Below are 26,491 nucleotides of genomic sequence, written 5' to 3' on the forward strand. Positions count from 1 at the left end.
TAAATACATGTGCTAATAGCACAGCTATGAGGTTTATTAATTTGTTAATCCCATACAAAAAAAAAAACTTGTTAATATATATATTTTTTAAGTTCTGAAAATGCTTCATTTAAATTGGCTGGTTTAGTTCAGATAAACTGAATTTAATCAATTTCAATAATTTTAACAAATGACATTTTTTTATTTCCAAATTGATTTGATTTATGACTTCTTTAAGAAGGAAAGAGGACGGTTGATTTATGACTTTAATTGGAATAAAGCAACACGTGCGTTCAGAACGTGTTCAACGCCTACATAAATCTCCAATTTGAGTTTCGCTTCATTTCATTTTACCAATTCTTTTTCTTTTAAAATTTTTCTTTAATGTTTCCCAAACAAGAAATCCAACAAGCTGGGCCTGCGGGCGTCATGTAATTTTGTTTCCTGCAAGCCGTAAAAAAAATGTCACTCCCAAATTGGGTAAACCCACCCCCATTTCAAAAGAATAATTATAAAGAATTCATTTAATTTTTAATAATTTCAAATAAAGAAAAATTTAAACAATCAACCAATTTTTTTATGATGACAATTAACTAATTAAATCCTCATCAATTGTTTAAACTTCTAATACAAAAACACATTATTTAGACAATTTAGTCACTTTATGTTATAAGGATGAAATAATAATGTTAACAATATTTGTGATCAACAATGGTTAAGAGACTAAGGCCATCTCCAATGCTTAACACCATTTTGGTGTAACACCAATACAAAAAATATACATTTTTCACACCAAATTACTATTTCATCTCCAACCCATTTACACTAAATTTTACGCCAAAAAGAATATTCTTCTTTTTATTCTCAAGAATTAATTCAATTAACACAATAAATATTACTATTAATATAGATAATTAAGTAATAGGTAATTTTATATCGATTAAAAAATTATTAAATTTTCATTTAATTAACTATATTAGTACATTATGAAAATTAAACATTACATTAATATAGAAAAATACAATAACAATAATAATATTCTAGTTATTCGAATTACTAAATTTATCCCATAAATGATCAATTAGTGCATTTCGGAGTGCAATGTAAACCTCTTTATCCTTGATTTGTTTGTGTCGAGCAAGAAATTCTTGAAATCTAGTATTCTCATCTACCCTTATATCAACGGTTGGTATTGGCGCTTGCATTCAATCATTAATTGTTGCATTAACATCACGTTCATCTTCGATTATCATATTGTGCATAATAATGCAAGCAGACATTATATCATGTAACACATGTTTGTTCCAAAAACGTCATGGTTTAGCAACAATTGCAAAATGTAATTGAAGGACTCCAAATTCACGTTCTACATTTTTCTGACATTCTTCTTGTTTCATGGCAAATAATTTCTTTTTAGGACCACATGGATCATGGATAGTTTGCACAAGAGTAGACCATTTTGGGTAGATACCATCAGCTAAATAATAACTCATATTATATTCGTTCCCTTTAATGACATAATGAGCAGGAGGGGCAATACCTAAAGCTAGGTTAGCAAAAAGATTGGATGCCTCCAACACATTAATATCATTATTTGAACCAGGCAAACCAAAATGTGAATGCCATATCCAAATATCATAATCAGCTACAGCCTCCAGAATAATAGTTGGGGTTCCACTACAACCAGTATATTGTCCGGCCCAAGCTGTTGAACAATTTTTCCACTTCCAGTGCATGCAATCTAGGATGTCTAACATTCCTGGAAAACCACACTCTTTACCAACGTGGAGTAGCCTGGCGACGTCATTAGCATTGGGTGATCTAAGATATTACTCTGCAAAAATTTCCACAATTGTACGACAGAATCTCTTCAAACTTTCAATTGTTGTAGACTCTCTAATTTTAATATACTCATCAGTAGATGCTAACATCCGTTGGCATGCTAGATGCTAATATCCGAAATACGACAGTGATTTTTTAAAGACCAGATAACCCAAGTCTGCTGACGTCATCCCTTCACTGCATAAAGTAGTTGTCATGACCTTACACAGCATTAGTAATACGACTAAATAAACTTCAAGACATTTTAAATCGACGATAAAACATTAAATCATTGAAATGTGGGTTCTCTAAGAAGTAGTCGTTGAACAGATTACGATCAGCCATTTCATGATCGTGGTTGATTATTATATGACCAGTAACTGAGCCACCATGGATCACTTTGTTGTTTAATTGATTGAGATAGTGAACTATGCAAATATTGTTGTTCGCAATCATGTTAATTATCGCTTCTCTATGTGCATTGATCGCCTCAATATCATTTATTAGGTTTACATCATCATCATTTTCACCATCAGAATTTGAAGAAGATGAAAAATATAATAAGTGCTGAGATGAACTTCTAATATTAAAATTCATTTTCAAAGATATGTAAATTGAATAAGCTTTAGTACACATAAGTATATACTTTTTATAATAAATTTACTTTTACCCAATATTAGCATATCTACATATAATTCAAAATTTAAAGATAAGGATTCTCTCATATTCAATACCAACCGTTGGATGGATTTCACTTATTTTCATTCATTAAATTTACTTTTATCCAATCTTATCATATCTACACATAATTCAAAATTTAAAGATAAAGATTCTCTCATATTCAATACCAACCGTTGGATGTATTTCACTTATTTGCATCCAATAGATTTACTTTTATCCAATCTTATAATATCTACACATTATTCAAAATTTAAAGATAAGGATTATCTCATATTCAATACCAACCTTGGATGGATTTCACTTATTTTCATTCATTAGATATGTTTATTTTTCATCTATAAATATCATTGTAAACTTCACTTTACTCAAACATATCTTTTCAACCATTTATTCTATAAAATGATTCCAACTCCAAGAAGTACTTCATACACCCATGAAGCAGATATACACTTATGTCATATATATCTTGATATTTTCCAAAACCCCATTGTTGGTATAAATCAATCTCGAGATGTATTTTGGTCTCGAGTTGAAATTGAATACAATAATTCTAAAGCAGAGTTCACCACTCAAGTTCGACCAAGAAGATCTTTGCAAAAATGAATGCAAAGTATTCTAGCTACAATTGGCAAACTGAGGGGATGCATTCGACAAATTGAAAATCAAAATCCAAGGGGTGCTTCCGAACAAGAAATTGTAAGCTTATATTACACTTATTTTATATATAACATTCTAATTACATTATTTTGTAGCTAAATCGAGCGAAAGTGTTACTAGCACAAGATAAGAAATACAATAAATGGTTCAAATTTGATCATGTATGGCCTATCCTTAAAGATATTGAAAAATTTGGAGATGATCATAGCATTGCAACACTATACTTTTGAAGGCAAAGTAGTGAATTTGTGTCATCACAATAAGGTTCTCCGCTTCGGAGTCTCCAACATCAGCATCTCTTGGTCTATCATCATTTTCACTAAATATAAATGATGAGTATGTTGACGATGGTTCTACTCAACGGCCCATTGGAGTAAAGAAGGCAAAATGAAAAAGGAAAGTTGAATATCAAAATTGACTAGTTATTGATACTATTAAAGAAGACAATTGACGACTTTATGAAATTCTTAAAAAAGGCAGTGGAGATAGACAACAAAATTATCAAATTTAAATAATACGAGCCCAAAATGAGAAAAAAAAAATTGGAGATGGTCTCATATCGTGAAGAAAAAAAAATTTACTTAAAGATTTAAATTCGATAAGTGATCCGAGCTTACGTCAATATTTTCAAAATGAACAAATTAAAATTTTGCAGAGAAGATCTTAGAAAAGCCAAGCATCTCAAAATACTTCTAATAATATTGGCCAATATTTTGATGATATTGGAGGATCTAATAATGATCTCCCATATTATTAAATAATTGTTCTAATTTATGCTACTGGTATTAGCTTTTTTTTTTAAATTTGTGTTAATTTAATTTTGTAATATGTAATCTAGTAATTAATGTTATTGGCATTTTATTTTTATTATTAATTTTTATGTTGAATATTTTTTATTTAAAATATTAGTATAATATTCAAAAATTAAAAATGAAATAAAAATAATAATAATAATAACTTTAAATATTATATAAAATAGGACATGTATGGAAATAAAAAATAATAATAAGGATATTTGAGACTTTTTTTTCTATCACCAAATGAATAGTGTTGCATCATATTTGGTGCAATACTATTCATAACATCATTTTGGTGTTGGTTTTGGTGTTACATTAGAGAAGCATTTTACATCAAAAATTGTGTAAAATGTGATTTAGTGATAGTTTTGATGTCATATTGGAGATGACCTTAGAATATCACCAAAAAACTTTTTAAATGATATTTTACTATTTATTTAAAGAGTCAAATCAATAAAAAAGAGTTTTAAAAACTTTTCAAATAAAATTATCACTCTCTCTCTTCAATACTGAATGGAGAGAAATATTATCTCATTTAAAAAATCTTATTTAGAGAATTTTTTAGAACTTTAATTTTAATAGTATATTATTTTATCTCATTATTCTTGAAGAAAGAGGTGTTATAATTACTTTTATTTTGGTAGCGGAAAATATTTTGATTAAAATAATATATATATTTTTTGAAGAGTTTTTTAGAAGATTACTAATTTTTTCACTCTTCTATTTGTCATATAAGTAAGTAAATAGGTATTTAAAAATTTATGCTTGACGAGGTATAAAATAAAAAATTCCCTGATTTATAACGTGGCAAAATATTATTGGCTGCAGGGAAGAAACCAGCGCATGCAAGCATGCGTTTGGAGACATCTCCCTTCTGTCCCGTGCGCATCCCATGAAAGAATGAATCGACGTGCCATTTTATTTGTTTCCAATAAGATCTGTCGCAAAAACGTCGCCGTTTTGTAAGCCTTGACGGTGTCAACGCCTGCCCTTTTTACTAATTTTTTGCGCGAACGCTTAATTTTCCGCGCCGCCCTTGATTATCCCATACCCCAACTCCACGCTCGAACCGAATTACTTTAACCATCAAAGCCACTGACTCAATCTTCACTCTTGGCCCCACAGTGCTCTCTTGTTCCTATCAAAACCGTCCACACACACACACACACACACTCAACACACGCATACTACCCAAATAACTTTTCAAACTTTTGCATAACCTGTCAAAATGACTTTTGTTTTTTAAGAAAACCCAAAGAAGCTCCCATGACGGTTCATGGAAATGAACCTTACACGTTTGCACCCACCGTTATAAATAGTGCAGCCATAAACGAAAACAAAAAACGAACCCAAAAGAGTTTTTTTTTTACCAAAATGGCTACCCTAATGTTCAAAAAACCATCATCAAAATCAAAGCATGATACTACGGTGATCAAGTGCAGGAAGCATCCTAAACACAAGCAATCACCAGGGGTTTGTTCTCTTTGTTTAAGGGATAAGCTCTCTCAACTAGCGGCTATTTCAAGCTCGTCATCACGCAATACGTTGGATTCTTGTTGTTATTCTTCTTCCTCATCGTTATCGTCTTACTACTCTTCTTCTGAGGCTTCTTCTTGTTCTTCTCCAGTGTTTAATAAGTATAGTGTTACTACTACGGATCATCAGGGAAAGCATTCTTTGTCAACTTTGTTGTTTGGCAGTCGCAAGAATAATGTGTTAACTAAAAGTAGATCGTTAGTGTCTTTTGTTCCAAGGGTGAGAAATCAAGAAGGTGAAAGCAAGAAGAAGAAAAATGGGCTCTTTTCTAAGTTATTTCGGCCGAGAAACAAGAAGAACGCTGATCAGGGCTTGGTTCATTCAAGAACCATGAGAGAGGTCGTTACTACTAGCTAATTGATTTCATTTATTACGATCATTCTTTTTTATTATTTTCTTCTTTTCTTTTGTTGATAGATTAGAATGTAGCTCTCAAATATATGTATATTTATATATAAAGCAAGCAGAAAGAAAAATTAGGAGGTTTTTTTTATGTATATACATTTATACATATGTACGGATCTGTAGTGGGAATATTATGAAGGAAAAGTTGCTCATTTCCTGTTAATCCCTTTAAACTATACTGATGATTATAATTTTGTGCTTGAGAAACTATTAGCACAAGATCCCTTTTTTGTCTATTTATTTTATATTTTGTTCATTAATAGTTAAGATTTGTATATAAAAAGGGTTGTTTAATGTTGTCTGCGTCAAATGATGAGACAAAAATTTCCACATGTAACAGCGAAGAAACATTCTGGCAACTGGGCTGGGGTAGGACAGTGGCCAATGGGTCTGGGTCTGACCCCGGATCCACGAAATTTCATGAGATTGAAAATTTCAAGTCTGTGACTTGCGTTTAACTTCACGTTCAGCAAGTCTAACTTTGAACCTTTGGTTGTCTTTAAGACTGAATCAAACTTGGAAAGCCGGTGGCTGTGGGACAGCCGATTAAATAAATCATTACCAAATTCTTAGCAGCTTCCTAGCTTAGGCCCTCGAGCTTAAAAGCTCACTCTGTAGTCACGCTGGCACTGGAAAATCGATAAAATCAATTGACAGCTGGCAAATTGCCCAGATCAAGTTCTTGACAATTACATTTTTTTTATATTCTGGATTTATATTTGTTCAAATTCGTGCGTTGGAAGGGGGGAAAAAGAAAGCATGGAAGAATTAAATAAGTTTACAGGTAGGCCATAATTATTAGTTCACACGATGATGATCTTGCTGAGGCTTGCACCAATCTTTTTAATAAAGGGAAAAATATCAAACGATGCATTTCATGGATACTTCATGCACTTGTTATTACCAATATTTAACATCTCTATATGTTTATAATATTATATACTTGATCAAACTCCTTGGAATGGCTACCGACATATTTGACAATATAAGATTAGCCAGCTAGTTAATTCCACCATTGACTCCAACTTCTCTAAATGTGAAGTTTGCTTGTTCTCGAGGGTATGATACGGTATCTCTAGGGCATATACTTTGTTGACTCTGCTCCTTGTGTAGAATTTTTAAATAAATAACCATTATTTTGATAGCATGATAATCGGTAATAATCAAGATGCTGGTAAATGGGCTATCATTCTCAATAAGATCTTGGTCGTCGTCTATCATTTCATGTGATCACTTAATTATAAGGTGATATTTGCTGCATGGTATATATGACAAATAATTTATTGTTTAGGATTTAATTGGTGCCTCCTTTTATACTTTCTACTTTTTGTTGGTTGCTGCGTTTTTTGGTCCGCGAACTGCTAATCACCCTATATCTTATCAAAATTTGGATTAATTAATGAATTACAAGACAGAATGAGGAAGGAATAAAATTGATTATTGTGTCTCAACCTCATGTCAACAATTATTTTCACGTTTACATATCAAACAAAGAAATGGATGTGGTGCGTACACGCGAATCTGAGATGGGTTCTCCCGATTGTGGGGCAATTGGCCCAAATGAAGCTGCCGAGTTGAATTCATTTGGGCTGGATTTAATGCAGTGTAAGCTGAATCGGGGTCTGTTAGTTGAGATTTTAGATGTAGTTTTCTCCTTTCTTTTCCGCATTTCTCATCTCTTAAGTCGTAATGATGTAGACGGCCTAACTTGCTGCTGCTAGCTTCCTGTCCATCCTCTGTAGAGTGTACTTGTCTCTTCAATCAAATTAATTTTATGCTTAGTATCTAGCTGACAGATTGAGATATGTTTCAGCACGGATTCAAAAAGCTTCGTCTCAAAAACAGTCTTGGTTTATTCGCTTTACATCTAGCTGGGATAACAAGAACTCGCGTTAAAAATCATAGATTTGAAATTTGCACTCCGCACACAAAAATTTGGAAGAGATTAGATTATCATTGGAAAAAAAAAATGCAGATCTAACTAAGGAGTTGTATGGCGTCTTCGTCCAATATGGGTCCTTCAATAGTTCAACATGATATTAGAAACCAAATATTATGTTATGCACGCACTGCGGACTCCTACGCTAAGTCCAGCGAGCTGAAGAACCCTCATTGACGAATAAGGACCGAAACCCCACTTCTTGAATAATGAAATGACAGTAACTAACAATAAATCAAATAACGGTTAATAATACAACAGCATTACATTATTTGGGAATCATCATTTCAATTCATAAATGGGTTTGGTCCCAGAGCCGTTGGCAGCTCACGGTTGGCTGCTGAATCCACACCACACCCACGGGCCGCAGGCAATTCAACGCTAACAAAAGTAGATGTTGAGAACTTCCACTGAAAAATAAATAAATTAACCCAACACCACCGCACTCTCATTGTCCCAACTCCCACATCCAAAATTCTAGAGCCCCTACTCCCAGCATCTCCTTCTTCACCAATTATTTTCCTTTCGTATTTTTGTTTATTATTTCAAAGTTCGCTTGTTCTCTGATGCTTCATAGTTTATTCTTTTGTTTGCTTGAAGTTAGGTGAGCAAAGCCAATGGGTTCTTCTAGTAGTCTAAACAACCTGTAATTATTCTAAATGAGAACCAAAAAACAAAAAAAAAAGGTTTTTTGCACATTGGTCTTGGTTGCAATCATGATTTGTTTAATGGGTCGGTCTGTTCCCACTGATCAAGAGCCTAATTCTTTCACTACCTCCAACAACAACTAACTTGCTCTTTTTTTTTAAAAAAAAAAAAGAAAATGAAAGATAAATTTCTTCGATTTATACGAGGGGAGTTGAAATCTCTTGAATTTTTTTTTTTAAATTATCAGTTAGATCAACACATACCACTAATCGTTTAATAAAAGCAAAAGATGATTATGGAAATAAATCATGACGAGTACCAACACTTACTGTTGCATTATACCAAACTTTTTGTTTAAGGTTTTAGTACTCATTTAGAAAATCTGATGATGATGCTAATTCTGATTTATGGTGTCCATGATTTTTCAGTTGACTCCCTGCTTATCGTGCGCACTACGTGAGTGGCGACCTTAACTTCCAATTCCTCTTCAAAATTGATCACTTCACTTTCAGAGTCTTTAGTTTTTGCTGACCCCCTTATAATCATCGTCAACGACAGCAAGTCCATCGAAAGTAATGGGGCAACTTCACTAATGCCCTCCTCAACTATCTTCAACCCACACATGGATTTTAGTAAACAATTATAAAAGAAATTAAAAAAAAAGGATCGAAATTTAATACCTATAATGAATAAAAATGATGTTTTATTCATGTAAAAATTAAACAATTAGAGTCACAAAGGAAGTTTTTGTTTAATGACATAAGTCATATAATATTAAAAAAATATACTCTTTTATATTCATATTTGCATTAAATTAAATTTTAATTACATGATGTCTTCAAATAAACTCACGTAATGATAGACCAAAACTAAATAAATACAAGAAAAATATAGAGAAGAGAACAATTTGATAGAACTTCCATTACTCAAATATTTAATCGTATATTCAAGTTAATTTCAAGAAATTTGATCAAATTTTTATTAAGTTACGAAATTATCCTTGATGGTAAGAATCAAACGTTTAGTCGAAGGAAGATTAGTATTAATTTAGATTAAAAAAAAAGTCCATCTATACGTGGGTTGGAAATAGTTGAGGGAAATCAGTGAAGATCACGCAAAGCAATGGCAGCATAGAAAATTATCACTTCCTTAGTTTTACAAAATTTAACCTAAAATACCGACCGTTGTAATCCTCCCGCGTCACAAGGCATCACAATGGAATTGCGTTTGCTCGTGCATGTGCCCTGCTCTTTTCTTGACGGCAATGTTTCGCCTTGAAAGGAGGCGTGACAGTGAATGCGAAATACAAGGGACCCACCTGATGCTTATATTATGTCACCACGATATGATAGAATCATCCGCCACGTGCGATGCCACGATAAAGTGGCCACTCCACTGCCGCTTGATTCTTCCATTCAAACCAAACAGGTACCAGCATTTCCGCAAGTCACAATCTCGCTTGGCCGTAAATTGCAAGCCACGTGGCTCATGTTGGATTGTGATACTGATGCCTTACCTATTAAACACGTCAAAAGTCGCCCCTGAAATGAACTTAATGAGAATAATTAGAAAAAAAAACAAACAAGGGTGGTTGTGTTAATAAAGGCGCAGACTTGTAATTCTGTAGGTCTACAAATTGCGGTCATTTTCTTAATATTATATTTAAAAAAAAATTCGGTAATAATAAGTTTGCTAAAGTGAAAATGTTATTAATAGATTTAGAAAAAAGAACCCCGTTTATGTTGCCACAGGGGTAATATACTTCTCATTTTGTCTTTTTGTCTGTCAAATTTCATGTGACCCCTTCTTTTCCTTTTTATTTTTAATTTATTTATAATGGGATCTAATTGATACGTCCGATACGAGAAGCGACGGCGGCAAGCAGCAGTAACAGGGAACGAGAAGTAGTAGCGGCGCCCGGGATGTGGTTCTTCATCGGTGAGCTTGTCAATGAAAGGAAGCGTGAAGGGTATGTTGGGGAATTGATAAAAGTTTGGAGGCAAAATGGGAATAGTAAAGGTGGGCAGGAGGAGGATGAAGATAAGCATGTGACTCCACACTCCAGAGTCCAGCCCAGACTCTATCATATTCACTCTTGAATCTAATTTCAGTTTATTTTCTTCAGCTCCGGCAAGTGTTGATCGCTGCTATTTATAAATTTGAAATAATTCGAACTTATCTACTAACAATTTTAACTCTTTGACTTTTTTTAAAATATATTGATTTCAATACACTAACACACAAAAAAAATTTAATGTATTAAAATAAATATTTTTTATATTTTAAGGACATCAAAGTAAGAATATCCTAATTAGAGAAAAGCTTTAGACTTTTAAGCTACTAATATTATAGTTTAAAATTCTATTTTAATATTCCGCATAGCTATTCTGAGGGTCTTGTTAAGTTACATATGATATAACTTACGTCAACTCATAAGTAATTTTTTTATATGGCTCAATTGTTATTGGCCAAACAACTAAGGAATTACGAGAAACTCATTAGACATTTATGTAAGTTACATATATTGTAACTTAGTCGCCGTCCGTTGTGGAACAATGCAATCTCTCGAATATATTGAAAATTTATTGAAATCTCTCAAATCGATATTAACTATATGTTTAAAGAAATTTATATTTAAAATAATTTAAATTTATTTTTAAATATTTAAAAATTAACTTAATATATGCGATAGCTCAAATTTCTTTCCGTGGTTTATTATCGAACTACTATTAAATTAGTAGATGATAGTATTAGGTCAATATTTGGTTGACCTACCATTTTCCTTTCTTAATACAATGGTTTGTCATCAAAATAGAATGTTGTTGAATCTACATAACTATTTTTTAAACCAATACATTTCAAAAAGCTACTAGCCTATATTTATCTACTAATTGTTATCAAGGGATAGCCTGTGGGAACTGGGAATATAAGGCTGGCTGTTATGAGACAATCCTTCATAAATTGCAATTTCGTGTGTTTTTGTCTGGCGTTATCGTATTATCTGTGACAAGAATTCTTTGCATGTAAGCATCTGAAAGTAAAGAGCAGTGTGATGAGAGCTTTTGTTTCAGTCAAATTTGGTCACCCAATCCGATAACAATGTTCACCGCACAATCTAAGCTATTTCAAGCTAACAATTAATCCTTACGAACAATATTTTTAGCTTGCACACAGTTGATCAGAAAAAAGGAAAGGGGGAAAAAAAAAAGCTGCCAAGCCCATGCCATTGCCAAGAATTGGGTACCAATTGATTATTTATTGGGAGGTCATTGCAATCACAATTTTTAAAATTTTAGTGAATGTGACAAAAATAGAAGACATAGGGACCTTACGAATAACTAATAAGTACGTTTACCTTCTCCCCCCAAAAAAGAAAAAAGAAAAAAAAAGAGTACGTTCATGGACACGAATTATGACTTTTATGCTTCACTGTTAGGTTTAGATCAAAAACCCAATAATTGGTGATGAAGAGAGCTCAATCAATGACCTTGAATAGATTCATGCGTACGCATCATATTAATGAGAGGATTTTAATTTAATAAAAATATAACACATGTAACTGTTATGGAAAATTTACAAAAATAACTTAAAAACTTTTATAATTTTCACATTTAACCTCTAAATTTTTTCCTATCAACATTAGCCAAAAACTCTCTCAAGTATCGAAAATACCCATTTCATTCTCACCAAACTTCTTCTTCTCTCTCTCTCTCTCTCTCTCTCTCTCTCTCTAACCAACGATTTCTCTCCCAAGATGGTCACTCATCGCCGATGTCTTCCTGGAGTCCATTCTCGACAGCCAACATCACTAAAATTTCGGTCAAGATCTGAAATCAAAGATTAGTTCAAAAACCCTAGATTTTGAAGCATGTTCTATTTTCTATTCTTCTTTTATGTTGTGGTTTTCTTATTGTGTTGGTGATGGTGAGTGAAGATTGAAGTGTTTGTGATGTTGATGGCATGGTTGAAGTTGTCGGTCAAGATCTGAAATAAAAGATTAGTTTAAAAACCCTAGATTTTGAAGCATGTTCTATTTTCTATTCTTCTTTTATGTTGTGGTTTTCTTGTTGTGTTGGTGATGGTGAGTGAAGATTGAAGTGTTTGTTATGTTGATGGCATGGTTGAAGTTGTTGGTGTGGTGCATGGGTGAAGATTGAATTTGGCGTGGGCTTAGTGCCGGGAGGCATCGCGCCTAATCAGGTGCGATAGCACGCCTGTCGCACATGATTTGGGCGACAGGTAGCCTGTCGCACATGATCTGGGATACAGGTAGCCTGTCGCACCAACTTCACGTAAAAAAAAAAATGGAACTTAGTGCGACATGCAACTTACAATTTGTTTTTGTTTTTTAACGTGAAGTTGATGCGACAGACAACCTGTCGCACAACATAAAATCGCACTGAAACTCTTTTGTCGCATGAAATCAAGTTGACTCTACTTCACTTTGTTAGAATCTTGTCAGATTGGTGTTGGATCCGGATGGATTCGGCTGCATTTGATCGAAGTTCACTTTTATTGTTGTTCGTCGTCGTTTGCGGTTGCTGTTTGCCGTTGATGATTTAAGAGTGAAAGGATGCGTTTGGTTTGATAAAGAGAGAGAAGAAAAGTTGTGTTTGCTTTGATAAAGAGAGAGAAGAAAAGTTGTGTTTGGTTTGATAGACAAGGGTAATTTGGGGAAGAAACCTTGTGTTTGGCTAATTATGATAGGAAAAACTTTGGAGGGCCAATTGTGAAAATTACAAATAAAATTTGGGTTATTTTTGTAATTTTCCCAACTGTTATTATTATTATTATTAACAAATATTCAAATATAGATATCCTAGCCTCCCTTAGGACAAGGTATTGGGTTTGAGTGTCATTAAGAGGGAAATGAGATGAAATTTTATGATCATTTGAGATATAAATAAAGAAAAAATATATAGACAAGAAGTATTTAATACTTTAACACACACACACACACATATAGGTTAGGGCTCCTTAATTATATCACTGAATTACTTTTTCATCAACACCGTTAACAAAATTATGACATCATAGGAGCAAAATCAATAATTTTCTTTTATATTTTCATTCTGCGCCTCATAATATGCTTGCAAATTTAGTAACACTAATTGATAGTTGTGGCGGTGTTCGAGAGGGTAATGTGAAGGCGATGAATGAAAATGTTTATGTAATTAAACTACTTCAGTTATTCTTAGCGACTCAACTTTAAGTGAAAAAATAGTTGGTTGACTGGTACATTTTTTTTTTTAAAAAAAAAAATCATCTAGTTAGGTAGTAATTCAATAAAGTTTATTGATCTCCAAGATATCTTTCAAAACGTTGTATAGTTTTTTGAAAATTCACAAAATGTGAGGAAGCTATGTGATAGTTCCCCTTAACTTCATCCCTTAATGCAGACCAATCACACTTTTTAAAGTCACGAGAGATACATTAAACTCGCTTGATTATTTGTTGTCTTTTCACATTTGGTATTTTGTCTACCCAGTGTGTTTCTGAGCTGGAAGCTACCAAAAAAGAGCAGGAAAAAAAAACAAATGAGGTCGGTGTCACAAGAAATGAAAGAGCCATTTGTCTTCTTCGATCTTCAACAGTTCATTCCAATCTAGTCGGCATCGAGAGAGCCGTCGGCTGCGTATACTTATGTTGACCATTGACGCAAACTTCACATATTGCCATTTCGGTACCTGACACAGCAAAGCCAAATCTATTGTTACTCTTGTATTTGGCTCAAAATAAGAGAAAGAAGAAAGAAAAATAGAAAGGGGTTCGTTTTTCTATAGATAGATAGATAGAAGATGAATTTTAGCTAATAAAATCCAGATACAATTGTGTACACAACCACACCCCAGCCCTTAAAATGGTGGCTGGCACCGCACATGCATGCTATCCTTTTAATGAATTCTGTTCCTCTTGAGATCCACACTACTTAAAAATTTGCTTCTGCAGCTTTGAATTAAGATAGTTCAGTGTAATTAGGCCGACCGTCAACCCAAACCCCTTAAAAATCTTCTCTTGTGTTATTTTAATTTAATTTATTTACATGAAAGAGTAACCTTAAAGTCAAAAGCACACGGGAATAATTTCAGTATTTTAATAATCCATTCACACGAATCATAAAGTCCGCAAAGGCGAATTAACTTAATCACTTTGTTTAGTTTCTCACTTTTAAAATAATTTTTAGATTTTCTCTTGCTATTCAAAGAAAAGAAAAAGGCCAAAAAAAAAAACCAATACCCCTCTAGAAGCTTTTGGGCTATTTTCTTAAACAGTTAAACTATCCTCATACAGATTTCAGTCAGATCAAATAAATGGAAATTTTCTTTTTGCATTTGTATTTTTGGTAATTTTGCAAGAATCTGGTAACGATTTTTTAAATTTCCAAAATTATTCTTACCATTTTAAATTAATCAATGTTCCTATACTTCCAATGTGATATTTTAAAAGATTTATTTTAAGTCACGTGTTATAAAATTTAACTTATTGAATTTGAATCAACGTTAAGCCGAATACACTCTAAATTAATTTATTAACCTCTGTTGTGATTGAACTTGAATGATAAGATTAAAAAAAAAAAAAGTTTGAAATGAAAACTACATATTCTCTCAATCAAGGCTCACATGCAACTCAGAAAATTACTTATCTAGCCTGCCATTATGCTAATATCTAATATTACTAAATAGTGTAGTATTTTTCAATTAAGATGTTAAATCTTATCATATCATTAATGCCATTTTCAACGAGATTAACAATGTACAATAAGTTTTAACCAACCAAATTGCGAAAGATCGTTCCCTTTTTTTTTTTTTTAAATCGAAAACCAAACAAGGGAGTGATTCATAACGGGTTCAAAACCTTTAAAAATTACGGTGAGATCTGGGCATTACGGTCCCGGGCCCACAAGGGGTTCGCCTCACTCCTCAGTACGAGATCAATTTTTTTTTTTTTTTAAAAAAAACAAAATTTATTTAACCTTTTAATTATGCCCGTCTTATTAATTTTGATCCGCAATTTAATAATTCCTTTTTTGTTTCTGACTTTGATAATTCCATTTTGTTAATTTGATATAAGTGGAGGCCTAGTAACTGAAACAAAACAAAACCAAAGCAAAGTGGCAACTGTCAACAAGAAGGAGGTACATACAGGATACAAGAACAGCCGACCGCTGTCTTTCGTCTCCATTGAAAGCACAGAATCTGGAGTGGAGAGGAGACACAGACACTCCGGCTCAGTTGTGATCTCCTAAATTCTTTCTTTTTTTGAAAATTTTGTCAACGCGTCGTCGTTTAAACTTCACTCAGTTTGCGTTGCATTTCACATCAGAGAGAGAGAGAGAGTGTGTGTGCCGCTTAGTTGTTAAATTGAAGAGAGGAAGATGCAGCGGCGGAGGAGACGAGTGGTGGTTTTGCTGAGGAAGATGCTAACGTGCGCCATATGCGTAATAGCGCTGGTGGCGTTGCTGTCCGTGCACGTACACGTGCCCGTTTTTCCTTCCTTTAAAGTGCCGGACTTCGCTGATCCTTACAAGCTCCCCACTATTACTCAGGTCTCTCTCTTTCTCTAATTACCTTAATTTTTCATTTCTCTCTTTCCGCAGATTAAAAAAAATAAATTATTATTATTATTACTACTACTACTACTACTACTATTATTATTATTTTTAGTTTTTGATTGTGTGATTTGATTTATGCTTTTATTTGTTGTTTTATAAAATTCTTGTAGCAACACGAAATCAAGTACCAAATATTGAGCACAGAGCAAAGCTGGACTGAAGAACTAGCTCCGCCTCATTTGTCCCAAACTCCGTTACCTTCTCGCAAGGTTTTCATATTTAATTTGTTCTATTATTAATTTTTTCCTCTATGAAAACAGAAAACAAAAAGGAAAGAAATGAAAATTAGAGAATGAATGTAGGATTATAAATTTTTTATTCGAAGCAGTCATGCCTCTTTCATGTTTTTCACTCCTTTAGATTTGACAGTTGGATGTTACTGGTGGGAATTCAAATTCGAATATCGTTAAGCTGTGGAAGCCTCCTTCAAATCGTGATTTTGTGCCATGTGTGGAACCTAGTTCTAATTATACATGTAAGCAAACAGTTTTTTTTTTTTTTTTTGGTCTATGTGGTGTCTTGTGTGATTATTTACCAATTTACTGGTTTTTTTATTAGCTCCTACGGAGTCCCGTGGATATCTTCTGGTTCATACAAATGGTGGACTCAACCAGATGCGTGCTGGGGTTTGTATTTTTGTTTTCTTCTATGCATAATTTTTCGTTTTGTCTGTGTAATTATCCCATGGCGAGAAAGCTCTTCATTTTCTGGTTGGTGAATTGAGAAGTTACAAAATATACACCTGGAATGCTTCGGTGAATGATTCCATTTTGACTTGTTATGGTGCCAGATTCTGAGTTCTGTTTTAATGTTTATTCATTTTCATATTTTTGGAAATTGATCCAAACTTTGGTTAAAACAGAACAGTAGAAACTAATGATGCTTCTTTTTATATTTCTCCATTTTAGTTTAATTTCATTATTATTATCATTAGAACTAAAAGTGTGAATGTATTGTATTCATATTTTATTAGTTACACAGGCATAAGCATAACCCGGTGTCCTACCTGTGAGTGTCAGATTGGATGAACTAGACATGTTATTTTGTTGTGCTTACTCAGTCTACTTTTCTCATTAACCATCTATGTGCTTACCGCTTGAAATTGGTTTGCTTTTCCTGCTACATTTCCTTCTTCTGTTGATAGTATTTTAGACAATTTTAAATGCAAAAGGTGTTAGTTTAGTTGATTGGTGCGTCTTTGGTTCGATAACTATAAAAAATGTAGTTTTTCTAACTTATGTTTCTGTTGCTTCTTGCTTTGTGTCAATTGCTTTGTTAAAAAATATTTTTTTGTGGCTATTATTGGGAGCTGAGTTATAGTCTAAATGTTTGACTCGCAGATATGCGACATGGTAGCAGTAGCTCGTATCATAAATGCCACTCTTGTAGTTCCAGAGCTTGATAAACGGTCATTTTGGCAAGATTCTAGGTTCCTCCCTTTCCCATTTTGGAAGTTAGCTATTTGTCTCTGCATCAATTTCTTAATGATTGAAATGCGTGGTCTGTTTTCTACTTTCTTTGTCTGCAGCAACTTTTCTGATGTTTTTGATGAAGATCATTTCATTAACTCTTTGGCTAATGATGTGAAAGTCATAAAAAAGGTTCCTAAGGAACTCAGTACGGCTGCGAGAGCAGTTAAACATTTCAGAAGCTGGTCTGGTATGGATTACTATGAGGGTGAGATAGCTAGCATGTGGGAGGATTATCAGGTGTGTGTATTGAAATTCTTCACCAGTTTTCTGGTTGCAGCTTTGTGTAGAATTCCAAATGTGATCATCTTGATACTCACATGATTCTTTGTAGATTATTCGAGCTGCAAAATCTGATTCTCGTCTAGCGAATAACAATCTACCTTTGGATATTCAGAAGCTGCGTTGCCGTGCTTGCTATGAAGCCCTTCGTTTTGCCCCTCAAATTGAGGCAATGGGGAAAGTAAACAATTAGTCCTGAATTTTCATTTGATTCTTTTTTAGTGCTATACTTCTTGTGACCTATGCAATTAGATGTGGGAAAAATTTATTTCATTGTAGTTGTTGGTGGATCGGATGAGGTCTTACGGTCCTTATATTGCACTGCATTTGCGATATGAGAAGGACATGCTTGCCTTTAGTGGATGCACACATGATTTATCTCTTGTTGAGGCAGACGAACTAAGGACAATAAGGTCTGAGTTGACTAGTGATGACTTAAATGCTCAATTTGATGCTTCTTCACTTGATTAGTTGTTTGTGATATTTGATGCATGTTTTTCGTTTTAACTTCATTTTAAACTTCGTAGAGAAAACACTGTCCACTGGAAAGTAAAGGAAATTGATTCCAAGGAACAGAGATCCAAAGGTTATTGCCCCCTAACTCCAAAGGAGGTTGGAATATTTCTTACTGCTCTAGGATATCCATCAAGCACTCCGATATATATTGCTGCTGGAGAGATATATGGTGGTGATGCTCGTATGGCCGATCTGCAGACCCGCTATCCTATAATGATGAGTAAGGTATTACTTGTGTCTGATGTTGTGTGTGATTCTTGCCTTAAAAGTAAATTCTGGCGCTTGATTTTGGTAAAGTCCTAGAATAGTTTATGAGGTTTTCGGTGAACATTGGCCTTGTGAAACCTCGCAATAGAAACTTAATGCAGTAGAATGTTCATGTGTGCTCTGTTAAAACATGATGTGCAACTCATCTAAGATTATAATCCAGTTAGTCATATGATAATCTCCTAACCGTGCAAGTAATGTCAGTTATGATAGAAGAACTTCTGTATTCAACTTCAGTCATTGGCTAATTGTGGAATTCATTGTGGTAACATTCAATTTCACCATTTGCTTCTGATCATTAACAAATTTTCTTCACCCTCTCTTTCTTGCTTACAATAAACAAAGGAGATGAAGTGATTTTTATCTTGTTATAATTTTCACAGCTCAAGTATTGAACTTTTATACATTTTGGCTGATAGTTAGTGTGTTGATTTGTTTTTGCGATTGCTTTTTTGTAGGAGAAGTTGGCATCGGTTGAGGAGCTGGAACCATTTGTCAATCATGCATCTCAAATGGCCGCACTTGACTACATTGTATCTGTTGAAAGTGATGTGTTTATTCCATCATACTCAGGCAACATGGCAAGGGCAGTTGAAGGTCATCGGCGTTTTCTTGGACATAGGAAAACAATTTCTCCTGACAGGTTAGGCAGTTTCTTCTAGGGACGAGACAATGTCTAGATTCAAGTAATGACTTCCATCGACTGCTGTTTTTTGAATTTTTTTTTTCCTGTATACTGTTAATCAGGAAAGCTCTTGTTCGGCTGTTTGACAAAATTGAGCTGGGAACAATCAGAGAAGGAAAAAGTCTATCAAATAAGGTCATTGAAATTCACAAAAAGCGGTATGTCATTTTTTTCTTTTTGGGATATGAAACGGTATGTCATTTTTTTCTTTTTGGGATATGAAACGGTATGTCATTAGTTGTACTTATTATGTGAAGCGTCTTATCCTTTGGTCGTATAATCTTGACTGCCTATTGCTAGTTTATTTGGAAGATTGGTAATTAACTTATATTATTTTGATTCTCTGAGGATTGATTTCTAAGCCATCTTATATTTTGTTAGATGCATATTTATTGTGATTCTGGAGTCTGATTGTCAAATTCATATCATTTCCATTTGTCTTCCCCTATGGTATAAGTTATTCAGACCATAAACAATTACAGTTGAATCTCTAATGAATTGGTGGAAAACTAGGAGGGGACCGCTATTGTTGAATATTTCTATTAGTGACCTGAGTAGATGTAGGCTTATAGATAACCACCTGTGGTCCACAAGGTCAGTGCTTAATGGTGGTGAGGACCGCTACTACAGCTGCTGTCCTGTCTCTGTTCATATTCATTAGAGTAATATTTTGGTGAAGGTGTTCTATCTTCGCATTTGTTGAAAATTATGGTATGTTGAATCACCTAGCGCCCAATTTAATTGTATTTCATCTTTCGGTCTTGCAGGCAAGGGTCGCCAAGAAAAAGGAAAGGCCCTATCTCGGGAACAAAGGGCATGGATCGGTTTCGTTCGGAAGAAGCCTTCTATGTTAACCCATTACCAGATTGTTTATGTCGAAGGCAACCACTAAATGTCAATACATCACTTACTATTAAGTAGATAAGATGTGAAACAATTTCCTTATACAAAGATCCCCTAGGCGGTTGGCTATTGGCGCTTATTGTTTAACTATTTAGTGAAGTTCTCAAGCTGGCTGTGCCATCTTTGGCATCGGGGACGCGGACTGTGTATATCTTGAGTTTACATAGCTTCAATATATAGGTGAAGAGAACAAACCTTGGTGGTGCAGAGCATAGATATATGATCGCGAAGGCATTGAGGTTTCAGTGTCATTCCATCAGAAAGACACATTAATATGATTGTGATTTAGGAAAGCTTGGCTACGTTTCAAAGGGAAGGATAAGGCATGCATTGGGTATATGAGGATAGTGTAAAAAGCTACTTGGAGAAATAATGTTAATTTACACGAATGTATTTCACTTGTGATTGAATGCAATAACAGTCAAAGCATTATTTCCGTTTCTTGCACTAAAATTGAGTATGTTTCTTGTCAGCCTCCCACTCCAGGTTATCAAAACATGGATTTGATGAGTATGATCGGTTTTGCATCTTTTGCACCCTAGCATATCTACATACCGAGAACTTTTCCCCAAAATTTGGGCGACAAAGTGTGAAACAGTGACAATATGTTCGACGATCCGTATTAGGATCTGGTGTTGGGCAATGGGCCTAATGGCTCCCAGTAAGGGTCCAAAACTCGGGTCAGTCGTTAACCTTAGCAGTAGCAGAGGTTAGGAAATTTCAGGAACCCATCCAGCATTTCCAGCTCAGCCTAAAAGAATTAAAAGACTGGATAACACAATCTCATAAAGTCCCATGCACCCTCCGCCCGTATAGCCACACTTGCTCTTTCTCTCTCCCTAGTCTGCGCATTAACAAAGAAAGACGGAACCTTCCCTTGTTTTCTTTTTTGGGAGAAACAACATTATGGGCGCTTCTTTTCTCTCTACGGTTCCTTCTATGCTTCCCATTGTTCCTTCCCCATCGCGCAACGCTTTCTCTACTGTTGCCACCAGATGCTCCGCTCATGCTGTAAGCTTGCTGCAGTGTTCATATTGATATGGCTTATTTATAACTTCACTGAATTATGTTCAACGTCCAGGGTGCTATACGTTGTCATAAAATTGAGACTCAAATAACTGTTGAAGATGGTTTTGGTAGAAGGGATATTCTGAAATGCATTGGTGCGACCATTGGCATGGTGAGAACCATCCCTTTCTTCTATTTATCTTTATATCTAATGCATGAATTATATGTAGCACTAGTTTTTTTGTTCCTTGCATCAATCGCAAATTGGAGGAAGCATCTCCTCTTAATTTTTGGCCAGCGCTTGACTAAGAAGACTCTTTTGCCAAATTTAAATCGAATTTGTTCTGTCGGATAAACAACGTAGAATCTCTGTTAGGGTCTGGAACCACAAATAAGAATGATTTGATGATGAGTTTCTGCCAGTTGTGGTCTCTTCTTAGGAAATAATATCAGGCTCAGGATCAATTGAAATGGCACGTGCTGCTGATTTGATACAACGCAGACAGCGTTCGGAGTTTATTTGTAAGTTCCATATACACATCTTCATTGTGCTTAAACTAGCAGGAACTGCTGAATTAACAGCTTACATCCTTTTCTTACCCAGCCAATATCAAGGAGACTCTCCAAACTGCTCTCAAGGTATGCATATTCCAAGTTCTTCTGCTATATGAATATCAGGACATCGTATGTAGAAGTAAATTAGGCTAACTATGTTATCAATGTGCATCAACACTTCTTTCAATGTACCTGTTTCAGGGAAATCCAGATCTTATCCCATCTCTACTAACTTTGGCACTCAATGATGCCATGACTTATGATAAGGTCAGGACAAAGCCTCTAAGATTTAAGTGCCTTGTAGATGTCATAAAATTCCTTTACTTGTTATGGAGAAAGGAAGGAAATAAGCTGATGTCTTGCTGGTTAAGTTTGTAGGCTACAAAATCTGGAGGCCCTAATGGATCCATAAGGTTCAGGTACTTGCTACATGAAGCATTATCTCAGAAATAATTTTGACCTGAAATTTCACACTTCTTGAAATGAGTATGGAATAATGTATGCACATTGGAAAAATCATAGTCAAATCTTTATGATATTCTTCTGAAGATACAGAAATCTATGCTTTTCCCAGATGTCAGTTTATTAAAAATCGTTTTTTGGCATTTCAAATACCAATAATTAGTTACTGTTGTTTGATCATTGTTTCCAGCATCTTACAGAAACATTTGGATAGGAAGAATGGAAGTTATGCTTGCCTGATTTACCAAATACGATAATATATATTTCATGAATTTTCTGTTGCTTTAGCAATCGAACTTTCCCTTTTCCTGTGATTATGCATCAGTAATTTTGGCTTGGTAAAAAGTTGCCTTGTTTTTCTTCTGCTGGTTTTGTTGGCTGAAGCTCAGAGATAAGCAGACCAGAAAATAAGGGGCTTTCTGCTGCCATGAATTTGTTAGAGGAAGCAAAGAAGGAGATAGATTCATATTCTAAAGGTGGACCAATATCCTTTGCCGATCTCATCCAGTATGCAGGTTACAATATTAGAAATGCCAAGTTTGAGCGCTGTAGCGTGTTAAGACTGTCTACTATGAATTTCTTTGGGAGTCCACAGAGAGAAGCATAGAGTGCCCAACTCAATTTTCTTCGCTTTTTGCAGCACAAAGTGCCGTTAAGACAACATTTTTGGCATCAGCCATCCGCAAATGTGGAGGGAATGAAGAGAAAGGGCGCTTATTGTACACTGCATATGGCTCAAATGGTCAGGTTTGTTTCTCAGTATGCTAGGCTTCTTGTGGTATGTTTAAATCACGTGCATAGCTTGTTAACCACAATCAGTTAACTTTGACATACCATCATAAATTTTTCTTCCAAGTCTGTAAATGTAATCACTAAATGCAATTTTCTGACCTTTGACTGGGATGTATTAAACACTTTGGCAATTTTCCTAAACACCTAATGGTGAAATTGCTTAAATTATTTTCTGTTTCTCCGTTTATGCTGTGCGGTTGCTTCGTCGGGCCATTTATTATAAAGCATTAAGTTCTCCTTTCATCTTTTGAATCATAAAGGTCTACATATGCAAGCTATACCTATAGAGAAAATTAGTTGTACAATCACCACGATGCTTTTAGGAGGGAACTTAAAATCCTGTAATGGCCACCTTGAGAGAAGTAATTAAGGGAACTTAAAAATCCTAAAATGGACATCTTGGGAGAAGAAGGAAGGTAAACCATGGTAACAGTGTGTATGACCTGAATGAGTTGTGAATGCCTGTATTTCTGCTGGCATAGATCTTTATGGCACTCTAGCTTTCTCTGAGAGGAACTTATGGATGATGCATAAAATTGTTCTTCTATCAACAGTGGGGCCTGTTTGAAAAGCAATTTGGAAGGACAGATGCTCAGGAGCCAGATCCAGAGGGAAGGGTTCCCCAGTGGGAGAAAGCTACTGTCCAGGAAATGAAAGATAAATTCTCAGCAATTGGCTTTGGTCCCCGCCAGGTATTTTCTCTATCGTACTTGCTGTCATAATTGCTCTTCTTCTGTCTTATATCATCATTAAATTGCTGAGGCAAGCTTCGAGAATCCCTTTGGTCAAATGTATACCTGTCATATTACACTTTGGTTAAAATCAAGACTCATTTGAACAATGTAGTAGTCTGGCTTATGAAAAATTTTCCTACTACACTCTGTTGTTTGACTCAAAACTACAACAAAAGTCATCAGAATATTTGTTTATATTCAATATGTTAGTTCAGGCCACTAATGCAACTCCTGTTATTCAATAAATTTATACAAATTACTTCGCTTGCCGATATAGTCAATCAAATGGTCGTCTCTGGCATTGAGATATCCGATTTTACATTTGATACTATTTAAATGTCTTACTACATGTTAAGCCTGCAGTAACATTGATAATGGGTGTGTGGAGGAAAATCCTTAACTACAGTATGACCATCTAGAGGGAACTCCTGCATTCTTTCTTTTAATGCTGTCGTGATTAATACTCATGGATCTGGGTCTTTTCAAATCCTTTGTTGGTCGGCAGCTAGCTGTTATGTCTGCGTTCTTGGGTCCTGATCAGGCAGCAACAGAAGCCTTATTGGCCACCGATAAAGATGTTTCTCCTTGGGTTCAGAAATACCAACGTAGCAGAGAAACAGTGTCTCAGACTGATTATGAGGTTAGATTTTTTCATCCCCATTCCATTTTTTAGAAGAACTCAGGGCCATTAAGAAGGCCAACCTTGTGTTTGTTTAGTTTTATATAGAAAATTAAATCATGATGCATTTTAATTCCTAGGCTCAGTTTTCAAGTTTGATTCTTTGACAGGTCGATCTGATAACTACATTCACGAAATTAAGTAGCCTGGGCCAACAAATCAATTACGAGGCTTACACATATCCTGCTCAAAAGATTGAATTGGGCAAACTCAAATTGTAGACAGGAAATGGACTGTGTTCCGAGAGCGGAAGTGCCAATGATTCCGCCAATAACTTTTTTGTAAAGCAGAGCTATTCCTCTACAATTTGGAGATTTATGTAGGGAATTGATGCCGCAGGTTCTACATATCAATTTAAGAGTGCCTAAATAAACCTCATTTCTCAATCACCTTTTGCATCTCCTATTCCTGAATCCAACACTAGCAGCATTATTTCGTATATCCCCAATAATTTGCTCAATGAATACAACTCCCGAAACAACAAATGAATATTATTGGTACAAGTATATTAGCTAGATTTTGCAGCTATACTCTCAAGCCCTTCCATGAGTGGCCCCCCATGGCTGAGGAACAAAATATAATAATTAAGCCGCCTTCTTGCAGTAAATTCTCCAGTACCGAGCGTATCACAAATTGACTACCGCAAAATACCAATTCCTCGCAGCAAAAGTGATGCAAGTACAATAATAATACAATCATCTGGCTGGATTTTGGAGTTGCTCAAGCCCAACCATTGTGGGCCTTAATGGCTCAGGAAAAAACCATCTTTCGGGCAATTCTCCAGTATGCATATTATCGTCCGCGGAACTGCACAAGCTGCTGTTTTTAACGCGTGAACAATTTCTTTCTGGCACTCACCCTCTTTAGAATTTGTTGACGACGGTTCTGAAGGGCGATACAGAATATTTTGCCTCCACCCGCTGTTGAAAGTCATGCACTTGAAATCTGCCCACATTGAAACGTTATGTGAAGGGGGTTAAAATAAGGGACCGTGCAAGAATAGAATCACCTCGAACATTCATAGTAGAAATCTCTGTAGTGTGATCCAGGAATAAATCTGTTCCAGTCCTATAATAGACCTGTTTATGGGAAATGTATCAACAAAAAATGAGCTCTTAAAAACTTGAATGTGAGTCTCTACTTTTTTAAGGCTGCAGGAGACCCCAGAAGTTCTAAGTTGTTATTATAAACCTCAACTCAAAATGGAAAAAAATCAATAAACATTGGGTCGATCATCAAATTAATACCACAAAAGCAACGCTACCGAAAGTCTTCTTGAGGGAAAACTATTTTGTGACGTAACACAAAGCGAGGTTCGAATTAGTTCTTTAACTTTTCAGATTTGCTCTACACATTTCAAGTTAAGCCACGAGTTACTTGAATTTCATCCAACGAAAAATTTGTGAGCAATAACAAAGAAAAATTCAGAGACTTGTAATTAATAAGAAAAATTTCGTGAACTATAAGCCAGTGATAGTCCCTCCCATAGAAAACATTCATTAAATTCGAACAAATACATTTAGAGCCACGTAATTGTTTAATCCTACAATAAAGTTAGCTTATCAAAACACAGACAGTTGAAATTTGATGAAGACAAAGAAACCTAACCTTCTCGAGCTTAGCACTGGAACTCCTATTTGCTATTATCAACGGCAACGGCTTCCTTGTTCTCTCTTTTCCGCTGGAAATAAATTTCAGGCTTCTTTGCCCGAGTTCATCATCTTCAAAATAAAAAAGTCTTCCGTTTCGAGCTTTCAAATTATAATAATAACAAGATTGATGAAATGAAACAGAGCTGTGGTTTCGGTGGTTTGTACGGAAGGTGCAGAGAAAGCTCAAGCAAGAAGAGGAAACCAAGAACGAAGTGCCCGCGCAGAAAGACTACGAGACCGCTGTTCTCAAATACACGTCGTGACCAAGTAACAGAAGGCGTATCGTGCAAGCTAACCGAAAATACTGATAGATAGGCTGATTTGACGATAACTAAACAAGGAAAAAGTAAATTGATACAAAATTACATGCAATCGCAACTTCTGAATAAGGAGAATTTATGATACAAAATTA

General features: G+C 34.8%; 3 protein-coding genes and 1 long non-coding RNA gene across 6 annotated transcripts; 3 read left to right on the forward strand and 1 right to left on the reverse strand.

Annotated features, from left to right (window-relative positions):
* The first annotated feature begins 5,265 nt into the window (after positions 1-5,265).
* LOC18042063 lies at positions 5,266-6,019 on the forward strand. Its single transcript, XM_006433861.2, has one exon. The coding sequence runs from the start codon at positions 5,310-5,312 to the stop codon at positions 5,826-5,828; it is 519 nt and encodes a 172-aa protein (XP_006433924.1). The 5' UTR covers positions 5,266-5,309; the 3' UTR covers positions 5,829-6,019.
* A 9,514-nt stretch (positions 6,020-15,533) lies between these two features.
* Positions 15,534-20,633, forward strand: LOC18042064 (O-fucosyltransferase 7). The gene is made up of 12 exons (XM_006433864.2): positions 15,534-16,009; positions 16,186-16,284; positions 16,445-16,550; positions 16,634-16,701; positions 17,416-17,504; positions 17,604-17,784; positions 17,879-18,007; positions 18,106-18,239; positions 18,354-18,567; positions 19,068-19,252; positions 19,357-19,452; positions 20,062-20,633. Exons 1-12 carry the CDS (start codon positions 15,839-15,841, stop codon positions 20,213-20,215), a joined length of 1,626 nt encoding a protein of 541 aa, XP_006433927.1. The 5' UTR covers positions 15,534-15,838; the 3' UTR covers positions 20,216-20,633.
* A 93-nt stretch (positions 20,634-20,726) lies between these two features.
* On the forward strand, positions 20,727-24,780 carry LOC18040247 (thylakoid lumenal 29 kDa protein, chloroplastic). Of its 3 annotated transcripts, none has more exons than XM_006433867.2 (11): positions 20,727-21,208; positions 21,279-21,377; positions 21,646-21,727; positions 21,810-21,844; positions 21,962-22,027; positions 22,139-22,179; positions 22,607-22,737; positions 22,863-22,969; positions 23,569-23,706; positions 24,254-24,388; positions 24,538-24,780. In XM_006433867.2, exons 1-11 carry the CDS (start codon positions 21,104-21,106, stop codon positions 24,646-24,648), a joined length of 1,050 nt encoding a protein of 349 aa, XP_006433930.1. In that variant the 5' UTR covers positions 20,727-21,103; the 3' UTR covers positions 24,649-24,780. The 3 variants fall into 3 exon arrangements, with proteins under 3 accessions (XP_006433930.1, XP_006433931.1, XP_024040666.1); XM_006433868.2 differs by having other exon boundaries at positions 22,607-22,698; XM_024184898.1 differs by lacking the exon at positions 20,727-21,208 and having other exon boundaries at positions 21,295-21,377; positions 21,629-21,727.
* LOC112098479 lies at positions 24,751-26,437 on the reverse strand. Its single transcript, XR_002905574.1, has 2 exons — positions 26,036-26,437; positions 24,751-25,506 (listed from the first exon to the last, which is right to left on the reverse strand). It is a non-coding gene; the product is annotated as an uncharacterized LOC112098479 (long non-coding RNA).
* Between the last annotated feature and the right edge of the window lie 54 nt (positions 26,438-26,491).

Source organism: Citrus clementina, unplaced genomic scaffold (genome assembly GCF_000493195.1).
Source record: "Citrus clementina cultivar Clemenules unplaced genomic scaffold, Citrus_clementina_v1.0 scaffold_5, whole genome shotgun sequence".
In the NCBI taxonomy this organism is placed as follows: Eukaryota; Viridiplantae; Streptophyta; class Magnoliopsida; order Sapindales; family Rutaceae; genus Citrus; species Citrus x clementina.

What these genes read in the sequence shown, in the direction of transcription:
- LOC18040247 (XM_006433867.2), top strand. Translation starts at nt 21,104, where the DNA reads ATGGGCGCTTCTTTTCTCTCTACGGTTCCTTCTATGCTTCCCATTGTT. An exon ending in CCAGATGCTCCGCTCATGCT is followed by an intron (nt 21,209 to 21,278) that starts GTAAGCTTGCTG and finishes TTCAACGTCCAG; the next exon opens with GGTGCTATACGTTGTCATAA. An exon ending in CGATCTCATCCAGTATGCAG is followed by an intron (nt 22,738 to 22,862) that starts GTTACAATATTA and finishes CGCTTTTTGCAG; the next exon opens with CACAAAGTGCCGTTAAGACA.
- LOC18042064 (XM_006433864.2), top strand. Translation starts at nt 15,839, where the DNA reads ATGCAGCGGCGGAGGAGACGAGTGGTGGTTTTGCTGAGGAAGATGCTA. An exon ending in GCATGTGGGAGGATTATCAG is followed by an intron (nt 17,785 to 17,878) that starts GTGTGTGTATTG and finishes GATTCTTTGTAG; the next exon opens with ATTATTCGAGCTGCAAAATC. An exon ending in AAATTGAGGCAATGGGGAAA is followed by an intron (nt 18,008 to 18,105) that starts GTAAACAATTAG and finishes ATTTCATTGTAG; the next exon opens with TTGTTGGTGGATCGGATGAG.
- LOC18042063 (XM_006433861.2), top strand. Translation starts at nt 5,310, where the DNA reads ATGGCTACCCTAATGTTCAAAAAACCATCATCAAAATCAAAGCATGAT.